Below are 22,782 nucleotides of genomic sequence, written 5' to 3'. Positions count from 1 at the left end.
TTGTAGATTATGGGATTATGATGATATTATTAGGAAATCTATGTGCCCGTATTTTGGATTATAGCTTTTAATAAATTCATATAATAGCCTTAAATGGTATTGCCTTTTCGATTTAAATTAATTTTATAACATTTAAAACAAAAGGTGCAATTAATCTGAAATCTCACAGAAGGAGTGCTTTATATTAAAATTTGAGTAACTCTCAAATAAATCCACCAAATAGTAAAACTCAAAAATTAAATTTGCAATAAGTAATATTTGTAACATTTACACAAGCAGCTGATTTTTTTTTATTTATGTTGTTTTTTTCTATTTTTATGTTTACATGGAAACAAACCCTATTCCAACTTCAATTTTTTTTTTTTTTGTAAGATGACATCTGTTTGGATACATTTCATCTGATGAATCTCAGCTGTTGCTTTCAAAATCTTAGTTACAGGCATAGTTTACTGCTTTACATGAAAAGAGTAGTTTCTATACACCTAACTAATTAAAGGTTTACTTGAAGAATATCTTTTGTGACAGCTAATAAAAACTGGTTCTTCTGTTTCACCCCCGGTAAATCGTTAACATTTTCTTTTTTTAGGGGTGGGGGGTTTTGTTCGTTTTGAGTTCAAAAGTGATTTTGACCAAAGTTTCAGTTTTATTTAGGCGAAGTTCAACATATAAAAATTGTAGTCATTTGAGTTAGCTTACTAATCCAACTTGAACTTCATATTGGATATCGATCGACAAAGTTATGCATTATTGAGTTACAATTTGAATTTTAGATAACTCAAAACATCAAACATGTGATAATGTGTTCATTGATTTATGCATGTATTTCACTCGTGACATCCGATCTTGATGATTCTAGTTATTTTGAGTTTTGCCAAATTCCGACTCCAAAATAGTCATAATAACCATATCTAAAGTCGAAATGATATTATTAAAACTAAAACGACACTTATTCAAACCCATAATATTAATTATCATAATCACGAATAATAAAAATATATTTAATATTCTAGATGAGTTTATGTCCATGCATAATAGTTATTTACCAAAAGAATATACAAAAATTAAAACAATAAAAAAAAAAGGAGAAATGGCCAATATAATTAATTAAACACAGTGATTATATAATATAAATATACCAGAATTGTATGATTGATCAGGTAGCCACGGCGGATGACATATACAGAATGTGCAGATTTCATATATATGCTGTCGTCACCATGCATGATACAGCTGCTGACTACATATGATTAATGAATGTGGATATGGCCATGTTCACGTGCTTCCAAGTATATATAATATAATTGAATTAAGTCGTCATAATTAATTAAACTGCATATTATTAAAATAAAATAAAAAAATTGAAAAAAAAAAAACGAATAATAAATGCCCAACAAAAAATATGAAAGACCAATGGGCCGACCACTGTGAGCTAGCCTATATGAAATGCCTTGGTTTGTAAACCAAAATAAACTTTAAAAATGGGCTAAAATGTATACAGATTAGGGGAATTCAGTATAGGCTTTCTACAATAACAGCCCAAGAAGTTCAAAGGTGGATTTAAATACATATATAGTCTACTTGAGTCCAATTATTTAGCCTCATAATTCATAACTGTATTAGTTAAGTACACTTGTGGCTAATCCCCTTCAAATCTAAATATAATCTAAACATTTTAAAAAAGGAATTATATTTAGTAGCATGTATGTATGTATAATTTTATTGAATGTTGGACATATATGTTTGGTAAAGTTTGTAAGTCCCGAATTTTGTGTGTACTTACTATACGTTAATTAGATGCTACATCGAGTACAACAAAATGATTTTTAGTCGTCAATCTGCACTAGGGGTATAAATGAGCCGAACTCACCTATTTTGCAAGGCTCGTGTCACAAAAACTTCAGTGAACTTGAGTTCGATCTCGAGCTTTAAAAATAATTAGCTCATTAATAAAATAATTATATTTATTAATAACAAATAATTTATTATTAATATTATTATTTTATCGTATAATATATAAAATAAAATAGCAAATAAATAAATAAGAAGCTCATGGATGGGGCTCGCAAACGACAACTATAATCAGACTCGAGCTCGTCCGATATATTTTTTTCAACAATATAATAATATTAGTTTTGTTAAAATTGTACTACTATATAATATCTGTAGACCGCACCGCATGGCAACACATTAAAAAATGAAGTGACAAATCACCTAGAAGATGAAGAATACAATGCCACGTGCCACACACGTGTCGCACCCAAAGCACACCATCATCCCTGCTAAAATCACATTCTCCAACACGATAACAAACAACCAACGTACAACAAATCTGCATACTCACCTTACACAGCATCTAGGTTTTCAATATTTCACGAGTACTACTAAAACACAGTAATTAAAAAGAGTACCAGCTAGCTACTAATCTTTAATTAATTACATATTACAACAAAGTGAACCAGACGAATATTAATTATAACATCATGATTATATTTAATTGTCGGAAAACCCAACAAATTAATGATTAATTAATTAATTGAGGCATCATCTGTGACTTGGCTCGTCTCACTACTCTCATCTGTTTCAGCTGAAGATGCTCTTTCTTCTATTTCCTTATTGTAGTCTTCAAAGAATTCCTTGTTCTCTTTCTCTAGCTCCTTCCACACTTTACATATATATAACAACAATTACATTTTCTAAATATATTATTTAAAAATAAAAAAATTAAAAATAATGAAAACCTGTAGAAGCAATGATTGGGTTGACATTTGCATGTTTGGTGAGAGATTCCATGCACTCCTCTTTGTTCATCTTGAAGACTATGCACTCTTCAATCAAGTGTTGCACCTGTTTATTATATTATATTATATTCACCAAGATCACAAACCGACAAAACAACACGCACGAACACCAAAACACACACACATACACTAAATCAAAAGGAAATTAAAAAATTAAACCCGGCCTTAATATAAATAAATATTATATATTTTACCATGCGGATGTACTCGACAGAATCTGGTGATCCCATGATTCTTGTATATATATATATATACACACAATTTTGTTGATTTGTATTGATGAAGAAAGATGAAGGAATAGAATGAATAAATAAGAGCAGCTAGGGTTTGAAAGTAGAGAGAGAGAAAAGAAGAGATTAAATAAAAGAGCAGAAAGTGGAAGGTTGGTGGTGTGAACACTATAAAATAATGATGATGGCAGTGGTGACGTCACGAGGGGGGGTCAGTAGCCCCCACGTGGGAGATGACACACGATTGGTTGTGAGGGGATTACAGTGGATTTTGTTAAGCGGGCCGCTGTTTGTTGTAAACTTTTAATGGGCCCCACTCCACGTGGTTCCATGGGCCCACTCAGAAGGCGAGTGCTTGGCCCATTAGTTCGAGCCCAGTTCGAATGGTTATTCATGGAATTTTATTTATTATATTTAAACCTTTCGAAAAATTCGGAATTGTATTTACATTAATTTATTTCCAAATTTGTGAACTTCAAAGTTAAAAATTTGCCATTGTCACATATTATTATTTTAATGTGCATTTATCAAAATAATTAGGTCACATGTGAATATTTATTTATTATTTTTATTAATTTTTTTATTTTTGTGGTTTTCTCAATTTTGGAATGTTGGAATAGTACTCTTGCAATTTGACTGTTAGTTTTATTTGGTGTACCAAGTTCAATACATTGACAACCAAACTTTATTTAGTGGACCATCTAGACCATGCTTTTTTCATATACGGTCCAAATGATATTCTCACTTGCATTTATATAAAATTGAAAGTTTCTTTCAACAGCTCGAATAAAATCTTTTTACAATAATTGAAAGATTTATGTCGATTAGTGATCCAAATTGTCCGGAGCACATCACTTGGAATATGTGAATAAGGTGAAGATTGAGCTGGATTGATGATCAATATTTACGTGGAAGATCAAATGGTGTGAATAATGTGAAAATTGAGCTGAATTGATGATCCAGTACTTACGTGGAAGAATACTAATGGAAGAGATGGTTATAAGCTGACGTGGATCACAGATGGAACGACCCATGTGAAACTAGGAACTGATGCACAAATTATTTAGGATTTATATCAGGATTATTGAGCTTCATTCAAAAATCTGCTTCTTAACGTGTGCGTGGGCGCGGCTATCTTAACAAATATTTCACTATGTAAAACTAAAATTATATAATTCAATTATATCAAACAATCACTTATATATATTTTCTTCTAACTTATATTAATTGACACATCATAATCAAGTTCTTTTAGCTTACCTTTTCCCCATCAATAATAAGGTGACTAGTTGGTCTTAAAAAAGTTTTAGCAACATTTATACTATATAAACAATATTTCAATTCGGTCCAACAAATTTCAATGTTAATCAACTCATGGCCCATGTTTTCGATGGCCCATTAATCTGTGAGGGTTTCAGTAACGGCGGCCAACTGTTAATTATTCTGCGTACACTCTACCTACTCTGAAAAAACTTGCCGTTTGACTCCGGCGGTCCCTAATCGTCAAATTTTCATCCATTTCCTATAATCCGCCGTCGCCGATGGCCGTTGCCGCCGAGATTGCGCTCCTCCCCCATGCATCCGTCAACCGCCGCTCTCTTCCATTCACCTCCTCATCGTTTATGTCCTCTTCTTCATCCATTCAGCAGCTGAGGAGTTTCAAGCCTATCGCCATTTGCGCTGGCCGGAAACCTAATTTCCGCGTCTGCTCTTCTATTAGCACTCAGGCTCCGGAGAAGATCTCTGCGACGTCGTTTGGAGATCGTACAGAGAGCGGAATTCTTCATTTCGTCAAGTATCATGGACTCGGCAATGACTTCATATTAGTAATGTTCTAAATTACATTTACCCTCACTTGTTTGCGCTTATATTTAACGATCGTGAAACTAAAACACAGTGCTAATCAGTTTTTTGTGCACTTATATTTAGCTTAATCAGGTTTTTGTCGGTTATTTCCTCATACATGAATTTAAATATCCATGGATTGTCAATATTTAGTTAATAGAATCTGTATGAAATTACTAATAAATTATGTACATGTTAATGTTGAAATAAGCTAAGATCTCAACACTTGTGCTGCGAGGAGTTTTTTCCCATTTTAGCATTTGTTTATGCTCCTATAGTAGACACATATATGCACGTTCACACAATTGACTAGACACGTAAATAGTTTTGATTGTTGCTTATTTTTGTGTGCATAAGTTGATTTGATTAGGTTGATAATCGAGATTCGGAGGAGCCCAAAATTACTCCAGAGCAAGCAGTGAAACTGTGTGATAGAAACTTTGGCATTGGAGCTGACGGAGTGATATTTGCATTGCCGGGCATCAATGGCACGGACTTCACCATGAGGATCTTTAATTCTGATGGTAGTGAGCCAGAGGTAATTTTGTGTTGTCCGTGTTGATTTGTTTGGTCAATTGTTAGAGATTGACGGTTGTAATTATTTTACCGTTAGCTAGCAGTTAATGTTATGTGGTCGTTAATTATCATCAAATTCCCTTTTTGTGTGGGAATAAATGATTTCATGTTGAAATCTAATTCATTGTTTTGAAGGCTGCATTATGGACACGAAAATGAAAGATTAAACTGAGTGAGTTGTAATATGCATTATGTCTCTGTCAGTTACAGTGGAAGACAAGGGAGATGTTTTGCAAGAGTCCACCTAGTTCTGATATTGCTTCTCATGGAGCTCCTTTTGTTTGAGCATGAGAAATTTCTCGTTTCAATTTTCATTTAAAGAATTTTAAACATGACAATGTTCTTCTACTTCGTCCTTTTCGTTTCACTTGTTGACTCCTATATAATTAAATGAACAAGTCTTAGATTGTTAGATTATTATTGATGGACTTTTTTCCAACAATCTGCGTTTCTGGATCTGGGGTTGAATTCCGTTGTATTGTCACAGATGTGTGGTAACGGAGTCCGATGCTTTGCCAGATATATAGCTGAGCTGGAAAATCTTCACGGGAAAAAAAGGTGCATGTCTGTTCGAGTTTCCTCATTATTTTAATTTTATTGTATCTAAAGTTGAACTTTGAGTTTGAACTTGTCTTTGATCTCTAGTTACGGACATCATCATTACCCTCATGGTATCAACAAATTATGCATTACGCTTGACAGTTTTTTTTGCCCTTTTCACTTCTGCACTTGTACGTAGTATCTAATGAAACATGGGTTTGATTCAGTCCTCTATTATGCACTTCATTATATGTGGTCCAGCACTGCAATATACCCTTGTATAAGGATTTATATTGCCGTTTCTCTCATTTCCATTAGATGACCCGATCATTGCTTTCATAGGATGTAGGAATGGAATATCTGTTATTACTATTCTATTGTCATCTTCTGAGCTCTGTTCAATATATCTTCAGCCGATTATATGGATTGTTAGAACTTGTGGTTATCCTTTTATATTTTTGAATTGTGATTGTCATTGTAGTCCCGCTATCATTTTCCCTTGTGCGCTTAAATGGAAATATGGAGATAAAGTGCAGGGAGGAATTATGTTTTTATACTCAAAAGTCGAGAGGCTATTTCATCTCTTTTTTTTTTTTTGGTCTTGCAGCTTTACTGTGCACACTGGCGCTGGTTTAATTGTTCCTGAACTACAAGACAATGGGAAGGTACACCCAAGACCTCATGATTCAGTTATAACTTTTTAGTTTTTAAGGGCATTTCATCGTTTGGTAAATACGCCGAGCAGTTTTTATTTTTTGTTTGCAGCGTGTTATTCTGTGAAACAACTTTTTGCATCACTATATATTCAACTTTGTTCAGCATTGATCACCATTTCAGGTCAGAGTTGATATGGGCGAGCCAATTCTGAAGGCATCCGACGTACCTACAAAGTTAGCTCCGAATAAAGATCAATCTGCTGTTAAGGCGAAATTGGAAGTAGATGGCTCAATCTGGAATGCTACTTGTGTTAGCATGGGAAATCCACACTGTGTGATTTTCAGTTCAGAATCATGCGAAGTATGCTGTCTGTTTACAGTTACTTTTCTGATTCCACGGGTTACTTATGCACTAGCGTGTTTATTTATTCTTCCTCCTGGGCTGTGAAAATGCAGGATTTGCAGGTAGATGAACTGAATTTATCCGAAATTGGCCCAAAATTTGAACATCATCTGATGTTTCCTGCCCGAACAAATACAGGTATCATTTTTTACTGGCATTACACACTGTCGCTCGTCGAATCTAATTTGTTGACTGATCCACCTCTTAATTAAACATATACTAGTTTGCAATGATACATGTATTGGTGTACGAGCTTCTATAACTAGAAAGTTTGTCTTGGCCTAGGAATGTAAAATATTGGTAAAAATGCACTTACAAAGTTAAATCATCTCTATTTTATCGATCTCAAATTTGATACGGAAAATTGATACGTGAGAACAAAAAACTGGGTATGCCATGTGCAAGATCCCCACTATAAAATGTTTTACTGAAAAGTTCTGATTTATACAAATCAATTATCTCCCGACTTCTTGCACATGGGGTTTAGCATAACGGTTTCAACCCTTATAAACTTCTGAATTAAATGTTAAACAATGTCTGCTCCAGCTTGGACTCCTCCTGAGATCAGACTTAATCCCTTTAGTTGTGATTGGGAAGTGTTTTTCTAAAATTGCTTGAGATTTTTTTTAATAATAATTGAAGTCTTCGACTTGGTTTTTTTATTGCAATTTTTTTGGTTCTGAATTACAACTTCACAACCGAGACGTAAGTTTTGCTAAGTTACAAAACCATGTTGTGATCTTGCAGAATTTGTTCAAGTCTTCTCTCCAAGCCACGTTAAAATGCGTGTGTGGGAGCGTGGTGCAGGTTTGCTTTTATCTTATGCTTCTGCATGCATTACTGTACACCTAAAAAGATTCTCCGAATCGGCTAGGCCTTTGTCTTTCAACTACAAAACTAAATTTGTTGCTGCTATAGGTGCAACACTAGCCTGTGGAACAGGAGCTTGTGCAGTAGTCGTTGCTGCAGTTCTGGAAGGTCGTGCTGAAAGGGTAAGTTCAAAACTGTTCTTTTTGGTGCTAAATTTCTTATAAGTGAGCATTCAGATATTAGACGAATTTGAGGATAAAATCGTTATTTATATTCATTCTGTTTCCTATGTGCACACCTCTTCCTTATTCGATCTGTTTTCTGCAAACCAGATCTGTACCGTTGATTTGCCTGGAGGGCCATTGGATATCGAGTGGAGAGAAGCAGACAATCATGTCTACATGACAGGTCCAGCGGAACTAGTGTTTCATGGATCCGTTTTCCTCTGATCGCTTGATTTTGGCCCTGAGGTGAGTTTTCATGTTGCTCGGCTGATTCTTGTGTAATTCAAGGAATATGGTAAGCCGTAAGAGTGTTTCCCTAGGAGTTTGAAGACTCTTACTTAATTACTGCCTGTAATTTGATTTGAAATAGAGAATTTGGTTGTGATAAGAACTTCCAACGTTTTCTTGATTAAAAAATAAAGAAAACATTGTTTTTTTCTTGGCATCTTAGTTTATATATTGAGATCTAACTCGCTACCTGGTATCTATCAGCATCAAAGACTATAACTGCGCTACCGTTTAACCATTTGCATAATGCATTTCCCACTCCGCTTGCAGAAAGAAGACCACGGCACTGACCGGTCAAACAAAAATCCTTTTGGTAATTTTTAAATAAAAACACAAGGCTGAAATCAGCTTTACCTATTACATTTGCTTATTTTTGCCTGCCTTCTTCTTTGTTCTCTGCAATAGTTATAAGTATCAGAGAAGTTGAAGAAGGCAGTTCCCGATAAGGTATGTTACGCGCTCGCCTTGCCGTAGTAAAATATATATATATATATATATATATATATATATATATATATATATATATATATATATATATATTCAGATAAATTAAAAATTAAAATATGTGCAAAAATTGCATCTTTGTGCACCACTTGATGCATACCATAACTTGCATTAATAGCCACTAAAGGATCTTGGCCAGCCAATTTGCAAAAATGTCAACCATACGGTTGATCAACACCACAAATTTTTCTAAATAGTTTTTTTGTTGTCTAATTTCTTAGGTAAGACTTTTTTGTTTTGTCTTGAAATGGTGACAGAAAGAAGAGGTTGGTATTGTTTCATTGACTTTTTTTTTGTCAGGGAGTTATAGGCTACATTTCATTTTGGTTTTGTAGCTTGATTAACCACACTAAAAGTCAACTAGCCATAATGCTTGAAAATCTAATCAATTTTGGGGTTTTTTTTTTCTCAATCAAATAATAATAGAAGTCTATTCATTTTTCTGTAATAATTTTTTTTCGAAATAATTCAATTTTATGAGTTTTCAGTAAGGACGAATAGTTCGAATTGAAAAATCACAGAGTCGGTCTAAGTACAAGATGCTTGTGTCAATTGACCCAAGTTTGAATCCTTTTATCAACAGTCGCTAGGTCGAGTTTGTTACACATAGTTAGTCTAGTGTGGTTTACGTCTCTCGTATTGCAATTTATTATACGAGATTGTACCCAGTGCATCTATTTGGTTGTCTGCGTAATTCTTCGTTATTATAAAAAACGATAAGTACAGAATGGGCCCCTAAGATTATGTTTAAAAATTAATTAAATGATTAATGGGTTGGTTAAAATTAGGCATGATTTACCTCAATGTTATCACCAAAATACTAATACTTCACAACCATTGGCTAGCTCATCAGACCTGACCACTAATGGATTATAACACTTTGAACATATTGGTCAAATATTTGACTCCAATCTTTTGACAGCAGTTACCAACCGAGGCTTAATTTAGAGGCATCGGAATTTCTCTCGTAGTGGTTTGATTAGAAACCAGTAGTTTCGAATTCCTTTGGGTGCTTGTTCCATATTTTCATGCTATAAGGTTAAATTTTAACCTTTTTACCTTATTGTCTGAGGTTTAATTAATTAAGTTTAGAAGTTACAAATGACCACTAATATGTATTTAAAATAAAATCAATTTCATAAGATACTTATAAATTATTATTATTAAACCTTCTTTTTTTGTTTATTGAAACAAAATTCAAAGGTTTTTTTTTCTTCTTACAGTTTATCAGACATTAAATGCAAATCAGTTATCTAGTAGTTTTTTACTGCAAAAAAGGTCTATTTCTTTTGCCATAATACCCAAAACAAATCAGCAGAAATAGGATAGTGGGATGGAAGAATTTTGCCATATCTCTATTATGTGAAGTTGCTAATTTATACACGTATAATAATAATAATTTCTACCAGTGTTTCGGTTATTGGGGGCATAAATAACATTGGTTCGTTGAAACGTGAAAACAAATAAAATAACACTTGTGCATCAATATATGGTCTTCAGTTCACTTTATCAGATAATTGAGTGCTTAGTCATTAATAAGCACTTAATATATCCCTAAATTGGGGTAAATTTTCAAACGTGAAAATTGTTTCAAGATTGCCACGTTTGGGTGTTAGCGTAATCACTCGTATAATATATCGTGCTTATTTTTATTTTATTTAAATCTATTTAAGATTTGCTTTGATATGCTTTGCTCACTTAAGTACTCTTCGTCCCGACCATTTTTTTAATTAATAATTAAAAAATAATTAAAAAATAATAGAAAATTAGGGGTGGCTGTGACAAGTGTCTTATATAGTCTTTCTAGTTGAATTGGGTAAAACTGATGTGTGCTAATTCCATTTTTATTTGATGGAGATGACACCTGTGCTCTGGCCTTCTCACTGTGTCATTTTCATATATATATATATATATATTTTTTTTTAATGGTAATGGTTTTAGTTTGTTGTTATTGAGGGTGAAATAGGGTTCTGTAGATGCTTCACTCGGTGAAATAAATACAGCGGATGATCTTGAATTTTTTATGTAACATAATAACACACATCCATATGTACGTGCGTTCGAGATCCCGATGAGTTACACCGGGTGTTACATCTCATAGTCCCGTAAAATAGTATTTCATTTACTATTTCGGTTTTTTTTTTTTTTTTTTTTTCTGGCTCAAAATTTCCATAAACAAAGATATAGTAGACTTTATATCTTTTTTCAATTTATGGAAATTATCTTCAACATTAGCAACAAAAGTGAGCTTCCTAAATCAGGCCGTTATGGAAATTATGGCATTAAAATTCAACAATATTTTGAATATATATAGTAATTGAAGCACTAAATAATGAGTGGACTTTATCTTCTTCTTTTTTATTTTTCCCATAAATGAATTGTTCTTTTATTTTAGTTTCAGAAAAAAAGGAAAATAGAAAAAAAGAACACCAATAATGTTTGCACACGTTGACCTTGAAGTTACCTTTACTTTTGCCTTCTCCTACCCGAGTGACAATGACCATAATACCCCCTTCATGAACTTAATTTTCCCTCTCTCACACACACACTGTCTCTCTCTCAGACATTGATACACAACACACAGACACACACATGGTTGTGTGAACATGTGTGTATATAAATTGAGATGCCTCTGTCGCCTTTTTTGATTCCTCCGAGGAACGTAACTCCCCCCACAGAGCTTTTTTCTGCCTCTGCTCACAAATCACAAACTACTACAAAATATATTTACATGTGCATGTGTAATAACTCCATCAATTTCACTCTGTAATTCATATATATCATTCATGTAAGTATATCTGTATCTATATATGATGCCATTTATTTTTCATTTTTCTTTCTTTTTTGTGTATTTGTGAACAAGACAAGTCTAATTAATTGTTGATCAAGATTGGATCTCAATATTCTCTCATATCTACTACAAAGAATAATAACATTAAACAATTATATTTTTCTTGTATTTTGTATTTTACCTATGCATCTGTGCATCACTGCATGTATCTATACTATTTCATGCAAATAAAAATAAATAAAACCTCTCTCTCTCTCTCTCTCTCTCTCTCTCTCTCTCTCTCTCTCTCTCTCTCTCTCTCTCTCTCTCTCTCTCTCTCTCTCTCTCTCTCTCTCTCTCTCTCTCTCTCTCTCTCTCTCTCTCTCTCTCTCTCTCTCTCTCTCTCTCTGTGCGTGTGTGGGGGTGTGTGTTTTTGTGGTCTAGAATCATTGTTGATGCTGTCCCCATTTCTCCTGCAAATGGGTTATTTTTTAATTGATTCAGCGTTGAAACTTTAAACTTGAACGTACACTCCATAATTCACTTATTTATTTATTGTGTTATATATTATATATATACACAAGAAATTGAAGACAAAGCAGTCGTTATACAGACAGATAGACACACTTATTTGTCAATGCCCATGTTTTTATATTCTCTCGACTAACAAATAAGACGCTCAAAACTCCCACTTGTTTTTCTTGCATACACTTTCGTCCACACCAATCTAATAATCATCAAAACCATTATTATTAAAGAATAAGTATATACAAATTAAATATCTCATTTAATCTATTTTAATTTAATTTCCTTTCTTTTTATATGAATCTTTCAGACAGGAGGAACTAACCCCATTGTTGCTCTCTTCACTTTGCTTGTTGCACATATCAATGAGAGAAGAAGGCAAAAATAATCTCAAGGTACATTTATACATATATATATATGTATATATATATGTGTATATATATATATATAATATGTATGTATGTATGTATTTTCAAGAATATGGTGCTTTCATTGTTGATGAAGAATTCTAAAGTCGAAGGTTTTTAATTTCATTGCAGTGGCCAAAAATGGTGGTTAGAAAATGGTTGAACATGAAAAGTGGCACAGATAAATTTCACTTAGATTATGATACAAAAGGTAGCTTCTTTTTTTTTTTTTTTTAAATAATTTTTTTCTTGCTTGTAATTAAAATATGAATTGGATTGGTATTTGTGGAATCAGTATTTCGTCAGAGGATGAGGAAGAGTTTCTCCGGGGACGGACACTGCGCCGTCGTGCCCGAAGAATTATCAGGTAATTTTCCTTCCATCCCCTGCCCCCAACCAATTTTACCTAAATTATAATATTATATAACATGATTATGACTAATATATTTAAGCATTATTTCCTGTTTAGCCTTATTGTTAATCTCTAATTAAGTGTTAATTAATTTATGATTCTGTCACAGAAGAGTGGTTGATGGAAACAAACAATGAAAATGAACGGCCCGGATTCGACCAGCCTGTCTCTAGTAGCCTCAATCTCAGGTAATGACAAAAGTGAATTTATATTTCTTTTTTACAAATTTATTTGTGTCCTTTATGCAAAGTTCATCTCATAAACTTTTATTATTTATTTGAAAATGAGTTTGCCTTTTTTTGGCATGATGATTTGATTGATTTTCAAGAATAGGATTTTCTTTTTCTTGTATTATTAATTTTTTTTAATTTTTTTATTTTGGAGTTTCGAATAATGAATTTGGTTTACGTAGGATGTTTGTGGGGACATGGAATGTAGCAGGCAAAACTCCACACGACGGTCTGAACCTAAGCGAGTGGTTAAAAACGAAGCCATCGTCAGCTGACATTTATGTACTTGGGTATGTCCTTCAAATTCTCTTGTACAAAATAAGATTTATATCTCGATTGCATTACATAATCATTTGAAGTTGATCTGGTGAATCAGGTTCCAGGAGATTGTACCTCTAAATCCAGGCAATGTGTTAGGCCCCGAAGACTGTGGGCCCGCTTCAAAATGGATTTCTTTAATCCGAAAATCGCTAAATGGTGAAATTAATAGTTCGAAAATCGATAAATTGAAACCACATAAGTACTGTTTGGCTGCTAGCAAACAAATGGTCGGGATATTTTTGTGCGTGTGGGTTCGTGAGGATTTAAATCAGTATGTTACTAATTTGAAGGTTTCGTGCGTTGGAACAGGCGTAATGGGATACCTCGGAAATAAGGTATAATACTAGGATAATATATTTATAATTTTTGTTATTTATGAGCATTTATTTCTTGAACATTTTTCATTATTGAATTTATTTTTGCAATTTAGGGATCGATATCAGTGAGCATGAAATTGCATCAAACAACATTTTGCTTCGTGTGTACTCATTTGGCATCGGGAGAAAAAGAAGGAGACGAAATCAGACGAAATTTGGACGTGTCGGAGATTATAAAGAGAACGAAATTCTCTCATCATTCCTCCACTCAACCTGATAGTATCTTGAGTCACGAGTGAGTTTAATTTATTTTCATTAATCGTTGTTAATTAACTTCATCACGGCTAGTTAATTAATTTATCTTAACGTTGTTTCATTTGATCTTGAATTATTGCAGCAAGATTATATGGCTGGGGGACTTGAATTATAGGCTCGCATCCATTAGCGACGATACGTACAAGTTACTACAAAGGAACGACTGGCAACTACTTCTCGAGCAAGATCAAGTAAAAAAATCAAAAAAGAAATATATCATTCTTATTTTATCGGTTTTTCGTATTTACAAATTCTTTATTTATAATTTTTTTTCGTGTAATGGCAGTTAAGGAGGGAACAAAGAGCTGGACGAGTATTCGAAGGGTGGGAAGAAGGCGAAATATATTTTGCTCCAACTTATAAATACCTAACTAATTCGGACTGTTACGTTGTCCAAATGTCATCCACTCCTAAAGAGAAACGTCGAACACCCGCTTGGTACGAATTATTTTATTTGATTTATTTTACTTAAATTTCGAGTTTTCAATTATCGAATAACTAAACGGAATTATATATAAAAAAAATGGTATATGTATATATAGGTGTGACAGGATTCTTTGGAAAGGACAAGGGATGAAACAAATGAGCTACACGAGAGGCGAATCGAGGTTTTCGGACCACAGACCTGTCAGTTCACTCTTCTCTGTGCAACTCTGCATCTAAACTTAGTTTGTCAGTCACACTTCACCGTCACAGCCTGTCGTTTTATCGTCATTGTTTAATTTTGTTGTAACAGAAATGACGTATAATTTGTTTTGGTTCTTGATTTTAACCTCGTTCGCACTTATTTTCCGAATCGTAGAGAATCGAGAATCGGTAGGATTTTTAGCAAGTAGATAGTTTATGTGTGTAAAAGCGTGTTTTTCTTTTAGGGAATTTATCGAAGGATCACAGTTGACAAATGTGTGCCCATTCTGTACAGTTAAACTCAGCATTGTATTTATTTAGACGCAACTATTATATTAATTAATTAATTATCATAAACTCGGCATTGTGTTTATTTAGACGCAACTGTTAAATTAATTAACTAAAATAGTATATTACAAATATAAATATTCAACCTCTATACTCATCAATCCAAGTTGAACTGTCTCTGTTGGACTGTGTGTGTGTGCATATATATATATATATATATATATATATATATATATATATATATATATATATATATATATATATATATATATGTTGAATAGTAGTAGTATTCCTCCATTGATCACTTGTTTATATTACAAACTTAAGAACAATTCAGTTGGATGATATTATCTTCCAACGATTTTTAGTATACGATTATTTGACAATGTCCGAACATTTTTCATTTGCACAGCTGAAATTAAGATTGCTGAACATGTCCACTTGCTTGCTTGCATAGACTTTCATCTAAAGATAACAACATTTAAAAAAAAAATAACAAAAATGCCGTCTATTTATTATGGATATCTCGAATAGGAACCGAAGCTGTTAGTTTTCAGAGTCATTTGTGACACAAATCAATGAGTGAAGAAGGAAAAGTTCTTAAGGTATACCTTTTGTTTTAATACTTTAAAGAAATTCGATTTATCAGTTCAAATTTTCGTTTAATGAAATTAATGGGCTTTTTTTTTTGACAGTCCTCGTGGCGAAAAATGATCGTTCGAAAATGGTTTAACAGAAAAAGTGGTGCTGATGAATTTCACTCAGATTTCTACACAAAAGGTAGATTCAAACTTCTAGATTTTTTTTTTTTCTAATTTAATTTAATTTAAGTATTTTTATTTTAACTGGGAAAGTAATAATTAATATGATTGATTCTTGAAATCAGCTTCTTTTCCTAGGAGGAGGAGGAAGAATGGCTTGGGGAGCGGGCAGCGCGACGTAGTGCCCGAAGAATTACCAGGTTTAGTTTACTGCATGCATGCTAGTTAATTAGATTGTGTACATAACACTATATCCAACTCTAGTGATTAAGTAATTAGTTGTAGCTTTCGAGTGATAATTTTGTGTTTAGCATTAATCCATGATTAAATTCTTAATCTGATTCTGCTAATAGAAGAATGTTCGACGACGGAAACGAACAATATTGAGATTGAACGGCCAGGATTCGATCAGCCAGCACCACCTATCTCCACTAGCCTCGAACTCAAGTAAGCAGAAAATCGATTTTCTTTTTTCTTTTAGATTGAAAAGGGGATACATCAGAGATTAGAACATTCTAGAAGCTGTTTGGTTTATGTAGGATTTTTGTGGGAACATGGAACGTAGGCGGCAAACCACCACGCGACGGTCTAAATCTAAACGAGTGGTTAAATTCTAAAGCATCACCAGCTGACATTTATGTACTCGGGTATGTTCTACCAGATATAATATAGATTAATACAATCAGGACTAGCAAAATTTCTATTAATTTATCGAAATATTAAATTATCAAACTAATAATTGAATAAGTTAACTACGAGTCGGGACCGAGATGAATTATATTTAAGCGAGATTATTAATTTATCGGATATTAATTCATTGAGGTTCAAACTGTATTGATTTATCGATTATTAATTTTTTGAATTTAATTTTTTTGGAAAATAGGTTCCAGGAGATTGTACCGTTAAATGCTGCTAATGTGCTAGGACCAGAGGACAACGGTCGAGCTGAAAAATGGATTTCCTTAACCAGGCGATGTTTAGACGACGGTAGGAATATTCCAGGTATCTTATTACAGCATAAGTACTGTTTGGCTGCAAGCAAACAAATGGTCGGGATATTTTTGTGCGTATGGGTTCGTGAGTATTTGAGTCGGGATATTACAAGTTTGAAAGCTTCGTGCGTTGGAACGGGCATAATGGGATACCTCGGAAATAAGGTATAATACTAGGGTAATATAAACATTTACTTGTCGATCATTTTCATTTTTTTTTCAATTTTTTTAATTCCGTATTTGTTTGTTGAAACCTTAGGGATCGGTATCTGTCAGTATGAAATTGCACCAAACGACATTTTGCTTCGTGTGTACTCATTTGGCATCGGGAGAAAAAGAAGGAGACGAAATCAGACGAAATTTGGACGTGTCGGAGATTATAAAGAGAACGAAATTCTCTCATCATTCCTCCACTCAACCTGATAGTATCTTGAGTCACGAGTGAGTTTAATTTATTTTCATTAATCGTTGTTAATTAACTTCATCACGGCTAGTTAATTAATTTATCTTAACGTTGTTTCATTTGATCTTGAATTATTGCAGCAAGATTATATGGCTGGGGGACTTGAATTATAGGCTCGCATCCATTAGCGACGATACGTACAAGTTACTACAAAGGAACGACTGGCAACTACTTCTCGAGCAAGATCAAGTAAAAAAATCAAAAAAACAAATATATCATTCTTATTTTATCGGTTTTCCGTATTTACAAATTATTTATTTATAATTTTTTTCGTGTAATGGCAGTTGAGAAGGGAACAAAGAGCTGGACGAGTATTCGAAGGATGGGAAGAAGGCGAAATATATTTTGCTCCGACGTATAAATACCTAACTAATTCGGACAGTTACGTTGTCCAAATGTCATCCACGCCTAAAGAGAAGCGTCGAACACCTGCTTGGTACGAATTATTTACGTGAATTCCGAGTTTTCAATTATTGAATAATTAAATTGAATTATATAAAATAAAAATGGTATATGTATATATAGGTGTGACAGGATTCTTTGGAAAGGACAAGGGATGAAACAAATGAGCTACACGAGAGGCGAATCGAGGTTTTCGGACCACAGACCTGTCAGTTCACTCTTCTCTGTGCAACTCTGCATCTAAACTTAGTTTGTCAGTCACACTCCACCGTCACAGCCTGTCGTTTTATAGCCATCGTTGAATTTTGTTTGTAACAGAAATGACGTATTATTTGTTTTGGTTCTTGATTTTAACCTCGTTTGCACTTATTTTCCGAATCGTAGAGAATCGAGAATCGGTAGGATTTTTTAGCAAGTAGATAGCCGTGTGTGTAAAAGCGTGCTTTTCTTTTAGGGAATTTATCGAACGATCACAGTTGACAAATGTGTGCCCATTCTGTATAGTTAAACTCAGCATTGTATTTATTTAGACGCAACTGTTAAATTAATTAATTAATTATCATAAACTCAGCATTGTGTTTATTTAGACGCAACTGTTAAATTAATTAATTAAAATAGTATATTACAAGTATAAATAATTAACCTCTATACTCATCAATCCAAGTTGAACTGTCTCTGTTGGACTGTGTGTGTGTGCATATATATATATATATATATATATATATATATATATATATATATATATATATATATATATATATATATATGTTGAATAGTAGTAGTATTCCTCCATTGATCACTTGTTTATATTACAAACTTAAGAACAATTCAGTTGGATGATATTATCTTCCAACGATTTTTAGTATACGATTATTTGACAATGTCCGAACATTTTTCATTTGCACAGCTGAAATTAAGATTGCTGAACATGTCCACTTGCTTGCTTGCATAGACTTTCATCTAAAGATAACAACATTTAAAAAAAAAACAAAAATTCCATCTATTTATTATGGATATCTCGAATAGGAACCGGAGCTGTTAGTTTTCAGAATCATTTGAGACACAAATCAGTGAGTGGAGAAGGGAAAATTCTTAAGGTATACCTTTTGTTTTAATACTTTAAAAAATTCGATTTATCAGTCCTCGTGGCGAAAAATGATCGTTCGAAAATGGTTTAACAGAAAAAGTGGTGCTGATGAATTTCACTCAGATTTCTACACAAAAGGTAGATTCAAACTTCTAGGTTTTTTTTTTTTTTTAATTTAATTTAATTTAAGTATTTTTATTTTAACTGCGAAAGTAATAATTAATAGGATTGATTCTTGAAATCAGCTTCTTTTCCTAGGAGGAGGAGGAAGAATGCATCGGGGAGCGGGCAGCGCAACGTAGTGCCCGAAGAATTATCAGGTTTAGTTTATTGCATGCCATGCTAGTTAATTAGATTGTGTACATAACATTATATCCAACTCTAGTGACTAAGAAGTAATTAGTTGTAGCTTTCGAATTATAATTTTGTGTTTAGCGTTAATCCGTGATTAAGTGTTAATCTGATTCTGCTAATAGAAGAATGTTCGACAACGGAAACGAACAATATTGAAATTGAACGGCCAGGATTCGATCAACCAGCACCACCTATCTCCACTAGCCTCGAACTCAAGTAAGCAGAAAATCGATTTTCTTTTTTCTTTTAGATTGAAAAGGGGATACATAATTTGTTCTAGCATAGATTAGAACATTCTAGAAGCTGTTTGTTTATGGAGGATTTTTGTGGGAACATGGAACGTAGGCGGCAAACCACCACACGACGGTCTGAATCTAAACGAGTGGTTAAATTCTAAAGCATCACCAGCTGACATTTATGTACTCGGGTATGTTCTGCCAGATATTCTATAAATTAATACAGTCGGGACTAGCAAAATTCTATTAATTTACCGAAATATTAAATTATCAAACTATTAATTTTAATACATTTTCACCAAGTCAGGACCGAGATAAATTATTATTTAAACGAGATTATTAATTTATCGGATATTAATTCATCAAGGTTCAACTGTATTGATTTTTCGATTATTAATTTTTTGAATTTTTTTTTTTGGAAAATAGATTCCAGGAGATTGTACCGTTAAATGCTGCTAATGTGCTGGGACCAGAGGACAACGGTCGAGCTGAAAAATGGATTTCCTTAATCAGGCGATGTTTAGACGACGGTAGGAATATTCCAGGTATCTTATTACAGCATAAGTACTGTTTGGCTGCAAGCAAACAAATGGTTGGGATATTTTTGTGCGTATGGGTTCGTGAGTATTTGAGTCGGGATATTACTAGTTTGAGAGCTTCATGCGCTGGGACAGGCGTTATGGGTTACCTTGGAGATAAGGTAATTAATTGATTTAATTTTTATATATGTGTTTACTTTATATTGTTTCATAATCGATAAGTCTACTTTCTTTTTTTATTTGCAACGAAACATTAGGGGTCGATTTCTATAAGCATGACGTTGCATCAAACAACTATATGCTTCGTGTGCACTCATCTAGCGTCGGGAGAAAAAAAGGGCTACGAAACTAGAAGAAATTCGGATGTGACGGAGATTCTAAATCGAACAAGATTCTCTCGACATTCGTGCACGTCTCCAGGAAAATCAATTCAACCCAATACAATCTTGGATCACGAGTAAAAAAATTCGTATTTTCTGGTTGTAATAGTTTTTTTTCTTTTTTTTTTTAAAAAAAAAAAATACTAAATATGCATTGTTTGTGTTGAAATTACAGCAAGATTATTTGGCTGGGAGACTTGAATTATCGGCTTGCATCTATTTGCGCCGATACATACAAGTTACTACAAAGGAATGATTGGCAAACACTACTTGAGCAAGATCAGGTAGGAAAAAAAATAAAAACATATATCTGTTTTTCTGTTTTCAATACTATTAAGAAATGTGTTATATATATGTATATGTCAGTTGAGGATAGAGAAAAAGGGTGGAAGAGTGTTTGAAGGGTGGGAAGAAGGGGAAATACATTTTGCTCCAACGTACAAATACCTACCAAATTCAGACCGCTACGTTTACCAAGCATCCTCGACGCCTAAACACAAGCGCCGTAATCCTGCTTGGTCAGTACACATTTTCGATATTTAGCACCGAAAATTATCGCACAGATTTTAACTATTCGAACAAACTTTTGCGTTATCGAAATTCGTACATTTCACTAATTTAGCGAATCGCAAAAATTAGTGTGCAGGTGCGACAGGATTCTTTGGAAAGGCCAAGGGTTTAAGCAGATGTGCTATGACAGAGTTGAATCAAGATTTTCAGACCACAGGCCTGTCTATTCATTCTTCTCATTGCAACTGAATTTAGGGCAGCAATCCCAGATAATCCAATGTCTTACTAACCAAACTCGTGACTAAACCGACTATTTGCCATTTACTCTTACATAAATATATGTTTGCAAAGAATAGATTATGCTACACTACATCATCAAAAGAAAGAAAGATTCAATCATTGGAATTTCCATTTGCTTTATCTTTATTTACTACTCATTGACACAATTCAAGTAAATCAGAAGCAAAAGCACAAAGAAAAACCTCACTACTACTCAAACCTACTAATACCACTACCAACTAAAAACTGTTGAAAACATAAGATTTGAACACTTAAATTACATGAAGAAAAAGAAGAACAAGAGAAAGAAAGGCAAACCCCTCCATCAGCAGCCTATCTGTCAGATTCCGAAACTAAGATTCCGACGAATCTGCTGGAGCAGCAACAGCGGTTTTCACTTTCTTGCTCTTCTTAAGCTCGAACAACCCCTTGAGAAAAGCATCCACAATCTGCTTCTGCGAATCTAGCAGCATCTCGTTTCTCTTCATCTCCATTTCCATTCTCATTGCCTCCATTTCTCGAGCCATCTCCATTTTCGCCTTCTCCATTTTCACAAACCCTTCTCCCAACAACTTAATCGAGCCCACTATCTCGTCTAGCGCATTTCTCCCCCTCTTCAATCCATTAACTGCAGCTCTCGGATTCGGATTCGGATTCGAACTCAGGTTGTTTTGGCTCTCCGAGTACGTTGATCCGAAACCTGGAACACCTGGATTCGTGTTGTTATTGTCGTTTTTAACCCAATATTGTTCGTGTGAATAGGTCGGGTTGTTGTCGAAATACATATTCGGATCGAGCTTTCCGAATTTCTTGATTCTTAATCCTTGGGGATGAATTTCTTGATGAAATCCACCTCCACCACCAACATCAATGTTGTTGTTGAACAATTTGCCGGATTTTTTGGCTTTAGATTTCTGGGGAGGTTTCGGAATCCCATTCATTTGCTGCTGTCTCCTTGCGAAATTTATCAGATCTTCATCCTGAGGCATATCTTCTTCCTCTTTGTCAGCAACTTGTGTGTCCAAGTAGGAAGAGTACTCACTCGAAACCCTAGCCGGAGGATTGAATCTCTTTGTTTTGACACTGTTATCATACCCTAAATCGGCGCCCGAATCAGAATTACTCTTCGATTTAAGCTTCAATTTCAGTATATTCTGATCGAGGAGTGATTTCAGGCGAGCTCCTTCGGCTGAATTCTCGAGCTTTTGAGCGGCTGTCGGAGCGGTGGTCCCGTTCTCCATAGCTTCCATGTTTTCGAAGAAGAACCACGACGAGAAGTAGCGGCCGCCAGGGTGCGGGAAGGAGAGAGCGCGCTGCTTCTCTGCGCGGTAGCGCTGCCGGAGCTTCTCCATCTTGTGGCGGCACTGCGCGGAGGTCTTCGTCGGAGAGGCGCCGGGACAGCCGCTGGCGACCGCTTCCGCCACCGCGTCCCAGTCGGCCGTCCGGAGGTAGCCGCGGCGGAGGGCGTACCAGCGCTCACGGTAGGCTTCGATCAGAACCAAGGTCTCCTCTTGGTTCCAGCAAGGCGGCGGAAACTTCCGTGGAGCTTTCTCAACCGGTTCGGCCACCGCAACAGCCTCGACGGCCACGATGGCGGTTGTTGGCGACGACATGCGATGTCGATTAGAGGACAATTGGATCCGTAACTGATTGATTGCTCCAATTAGGGTTCAGGCCTCCCCAAAATTGCAAA

At 34.4% G+C, this 22,782-nt stretch overlaps 5 protein-coding genes across 10 annotated transcripts; 3 read left to right on the top strand and 2 right to left on the bottom strand.

Moving 5' to 3' along the window:
• Nucleotides 1-2,187: 2,187 nt before the first annotated feature.
• Nucleotides 2,188-3,198, bottom strand: LOC105956543 (uncharacterized). The gene is made up of 3 exons (XM_012980390.2): nt 2,993-3,198; nt 2,739-2,844; nt 2,188-2,662 (listed from the first exon to the last, which is right to left on the bottom strand). Exons 1-3 carry the CDS (start codon nt 3,026-3,028, stop codon nt 2,526-2,528), a joined length of 279 nt encoding a protein of 92 aa, XP_012835844.2. The 5' UTR covers nt 3,029-3,198; the 3' UTR covers nt 2,188-2,525.
• Nucleotides 3,199-4,377: 1,179 nt separating this feature from the next.
• On the top strand, nt 4,378-8,520 carry LOC105968069 (diaminopimelate epimerase, chloroplastic). Its single transcript, XM_012992678.2, has 9 exons — nt 4,378-4,854; nt 5,244-5,411; nt 5,937-6,007; nt 6,597-6,654; nt 6,827-7,006; nt 7,102-7,186; nt 7,796-7,855; nt 7,967-8,040; nt 8,191-8,520. Exons 1-9 carry the CDS (start codon nt 4,570-4,572, stop codon nt 8,305-8,307), a joined length of 1,098 nt encoding a protein of 365 aa, XP_012848132.2. The 5' UTR covers nt 4,378-4,569; the 3' UTR covers nt 8,308-8,520.
• Nucleotides 8,521-8,554: 34 nt separating this feature from the next.
• Nucleotides 8,555-15,155, top strand: LOC105968068 (type I inositol polyphosphate 5-phosphatase 8). 4 transcript variants are annotated; one of them, XM_012992676.2, is made up of 12 exons: nt 8,555-8,683; nt 8,776-8,817; nt 12,480-12,564; nt 12,709-12,787; nt 12,872-12,943; nt 13,098-13,176; nt 13,401-13,508; nt 13,595-13,874; nt 13,970-14,151; nt 14,254-14,362; nt 14,458-14,609; nt 14,714-15,155. In XM_012992676.2, exons 3-12 carry the CDS (start codon nt 12,535-12,537, stop codon nt 14,832-14,834), a joined length of 1,212 nt encoding a protein of 403 aa, XP_012848130.2. In that variant the 5' UTR covers nt 8,555-8,683; nt 8,776-8,817; nt 12,480-12,534; the 3' UTR covers nt 14,835-15,155. The 4 variants fall into 4 exon arrangements, with proteins under 4 accessions (XP_012848130.2, XP_088682578.1, XP_088682577.1 ...); XM_088826452.1 differs by lacking the exons at nt 8,555-8,683; nt 8,776-8,817 and adding an exon at nt 11,414-11,662 and having other exon boundaries at nt 13,101-13,176; XM_088826451.1 differs by lacking the exons at nt 8,555-8,683; nt 8,776-8,817 and adding an exon at nt 11,436-11,662.
• A 421-nt stretch (nt 15,156-15,576) lies between these two features.
• Nucleotides 15,577-21,859, top strand: LOC148766668 (type I inositol polyphosphate 5-phosphatase 8-like). Of its 3 annotated transcripts, XM_088826445.1 has the most exons (20): nt 15,577-15,691; nt 15,782-15,866; nt 15,973-16,047; nt 16,201-16,294; nt 16,387-16,494; nt 16,731-17,004; nt 17,099-17,280; nt 17,383-17,491; nt 17,587-17,738; nt 17,828-17,912; nt 18,731-18,801; nt 18,845-18,929; nt 19,037-19,111; nt 19,268-19,361; nt 19,465-19,572; nt 19,808-20,081; nt 20,178-20,377; nt 20,476-20,584; nt 20,667-20,818; nt 20,947-21,175. In XM_088826445.1, exons 1-11 carry the CDS (start codon nt 15,665-15,667, stop codon nt 18,761-18,763), a joined length of 1,224 nt encoding a protein of 407 aa, XP_088682571.1. In that variant the 5' UTR covers nt 15,577-15,664; the 3' UTR covers nt 18,764-18,801; nt 18,845-18,929; nt 19,037-19,111; nt 19,268-19,361; nt 19,465-19,572; nt 19,808-20,081; nt 20,178-20,377; nt 20,476-20,584; nt 20,667-20,818; nt 20,947-21,175. The 3 variants fall into 3 exon arrangements, with proteins under 3 accessions (XP_088682571.1, XP_088682570.1, XP_088682569.1); XM_088826443.1 differs by lacking the exons at nt 15,577-15,691; nt 15,782-15,866; nt 15,973-16,047; ... (4 more) ...; nt 17,383-17,491; nt 17,587-17,738 and having other exon boundaries at nt 17,843-17,912; nt 20,947-21,859; XM_088826444.1 differs by lacking the exons at nt 18,731-18,801; nt 18,845-18,929; nt 19,037-19,111; ... (5 more) ...; nt 20,667-20,818; nt 20,947-21,175 and having other exon boundaries at nt 17,828-18,097.
• Nucleotides 21,210-22,702, bottom strand: LOC148766667 (uncharacterized). Its single transcript, XM_088826446.1, has one exon. It carries the CDS (start codon nt 22,700-22,702, stop codon nt 21,443-21,445), a length of 1,260 nt encoding a protein of 419 aa, XP_088682572.1. The 3' UTR covers nt 21,210-21,442.
• Between the last annotated feature and the right edge of the window lie 80 nt (nt 22,703-22,782).

This window comes from Erythranthe guttata, chromosome 12, assembly GCF_056151865.1.
Source record: "Erythranthe guttata isolate IM_541 chromosome 12, IM_541, whole genome shotgun sequence".
NCBI lineage: Eukaryota > Viridiplantae > Streptophyta > Magnoliopsida > Lamiales > Phrymaceae > Erythranthe > Erythranthe guttata.
The sequence above is the reverse complement of the archived record's forward strand: the minus strand, read 5'-3'. Positions and strand labels throughout refer to the sequence as shown.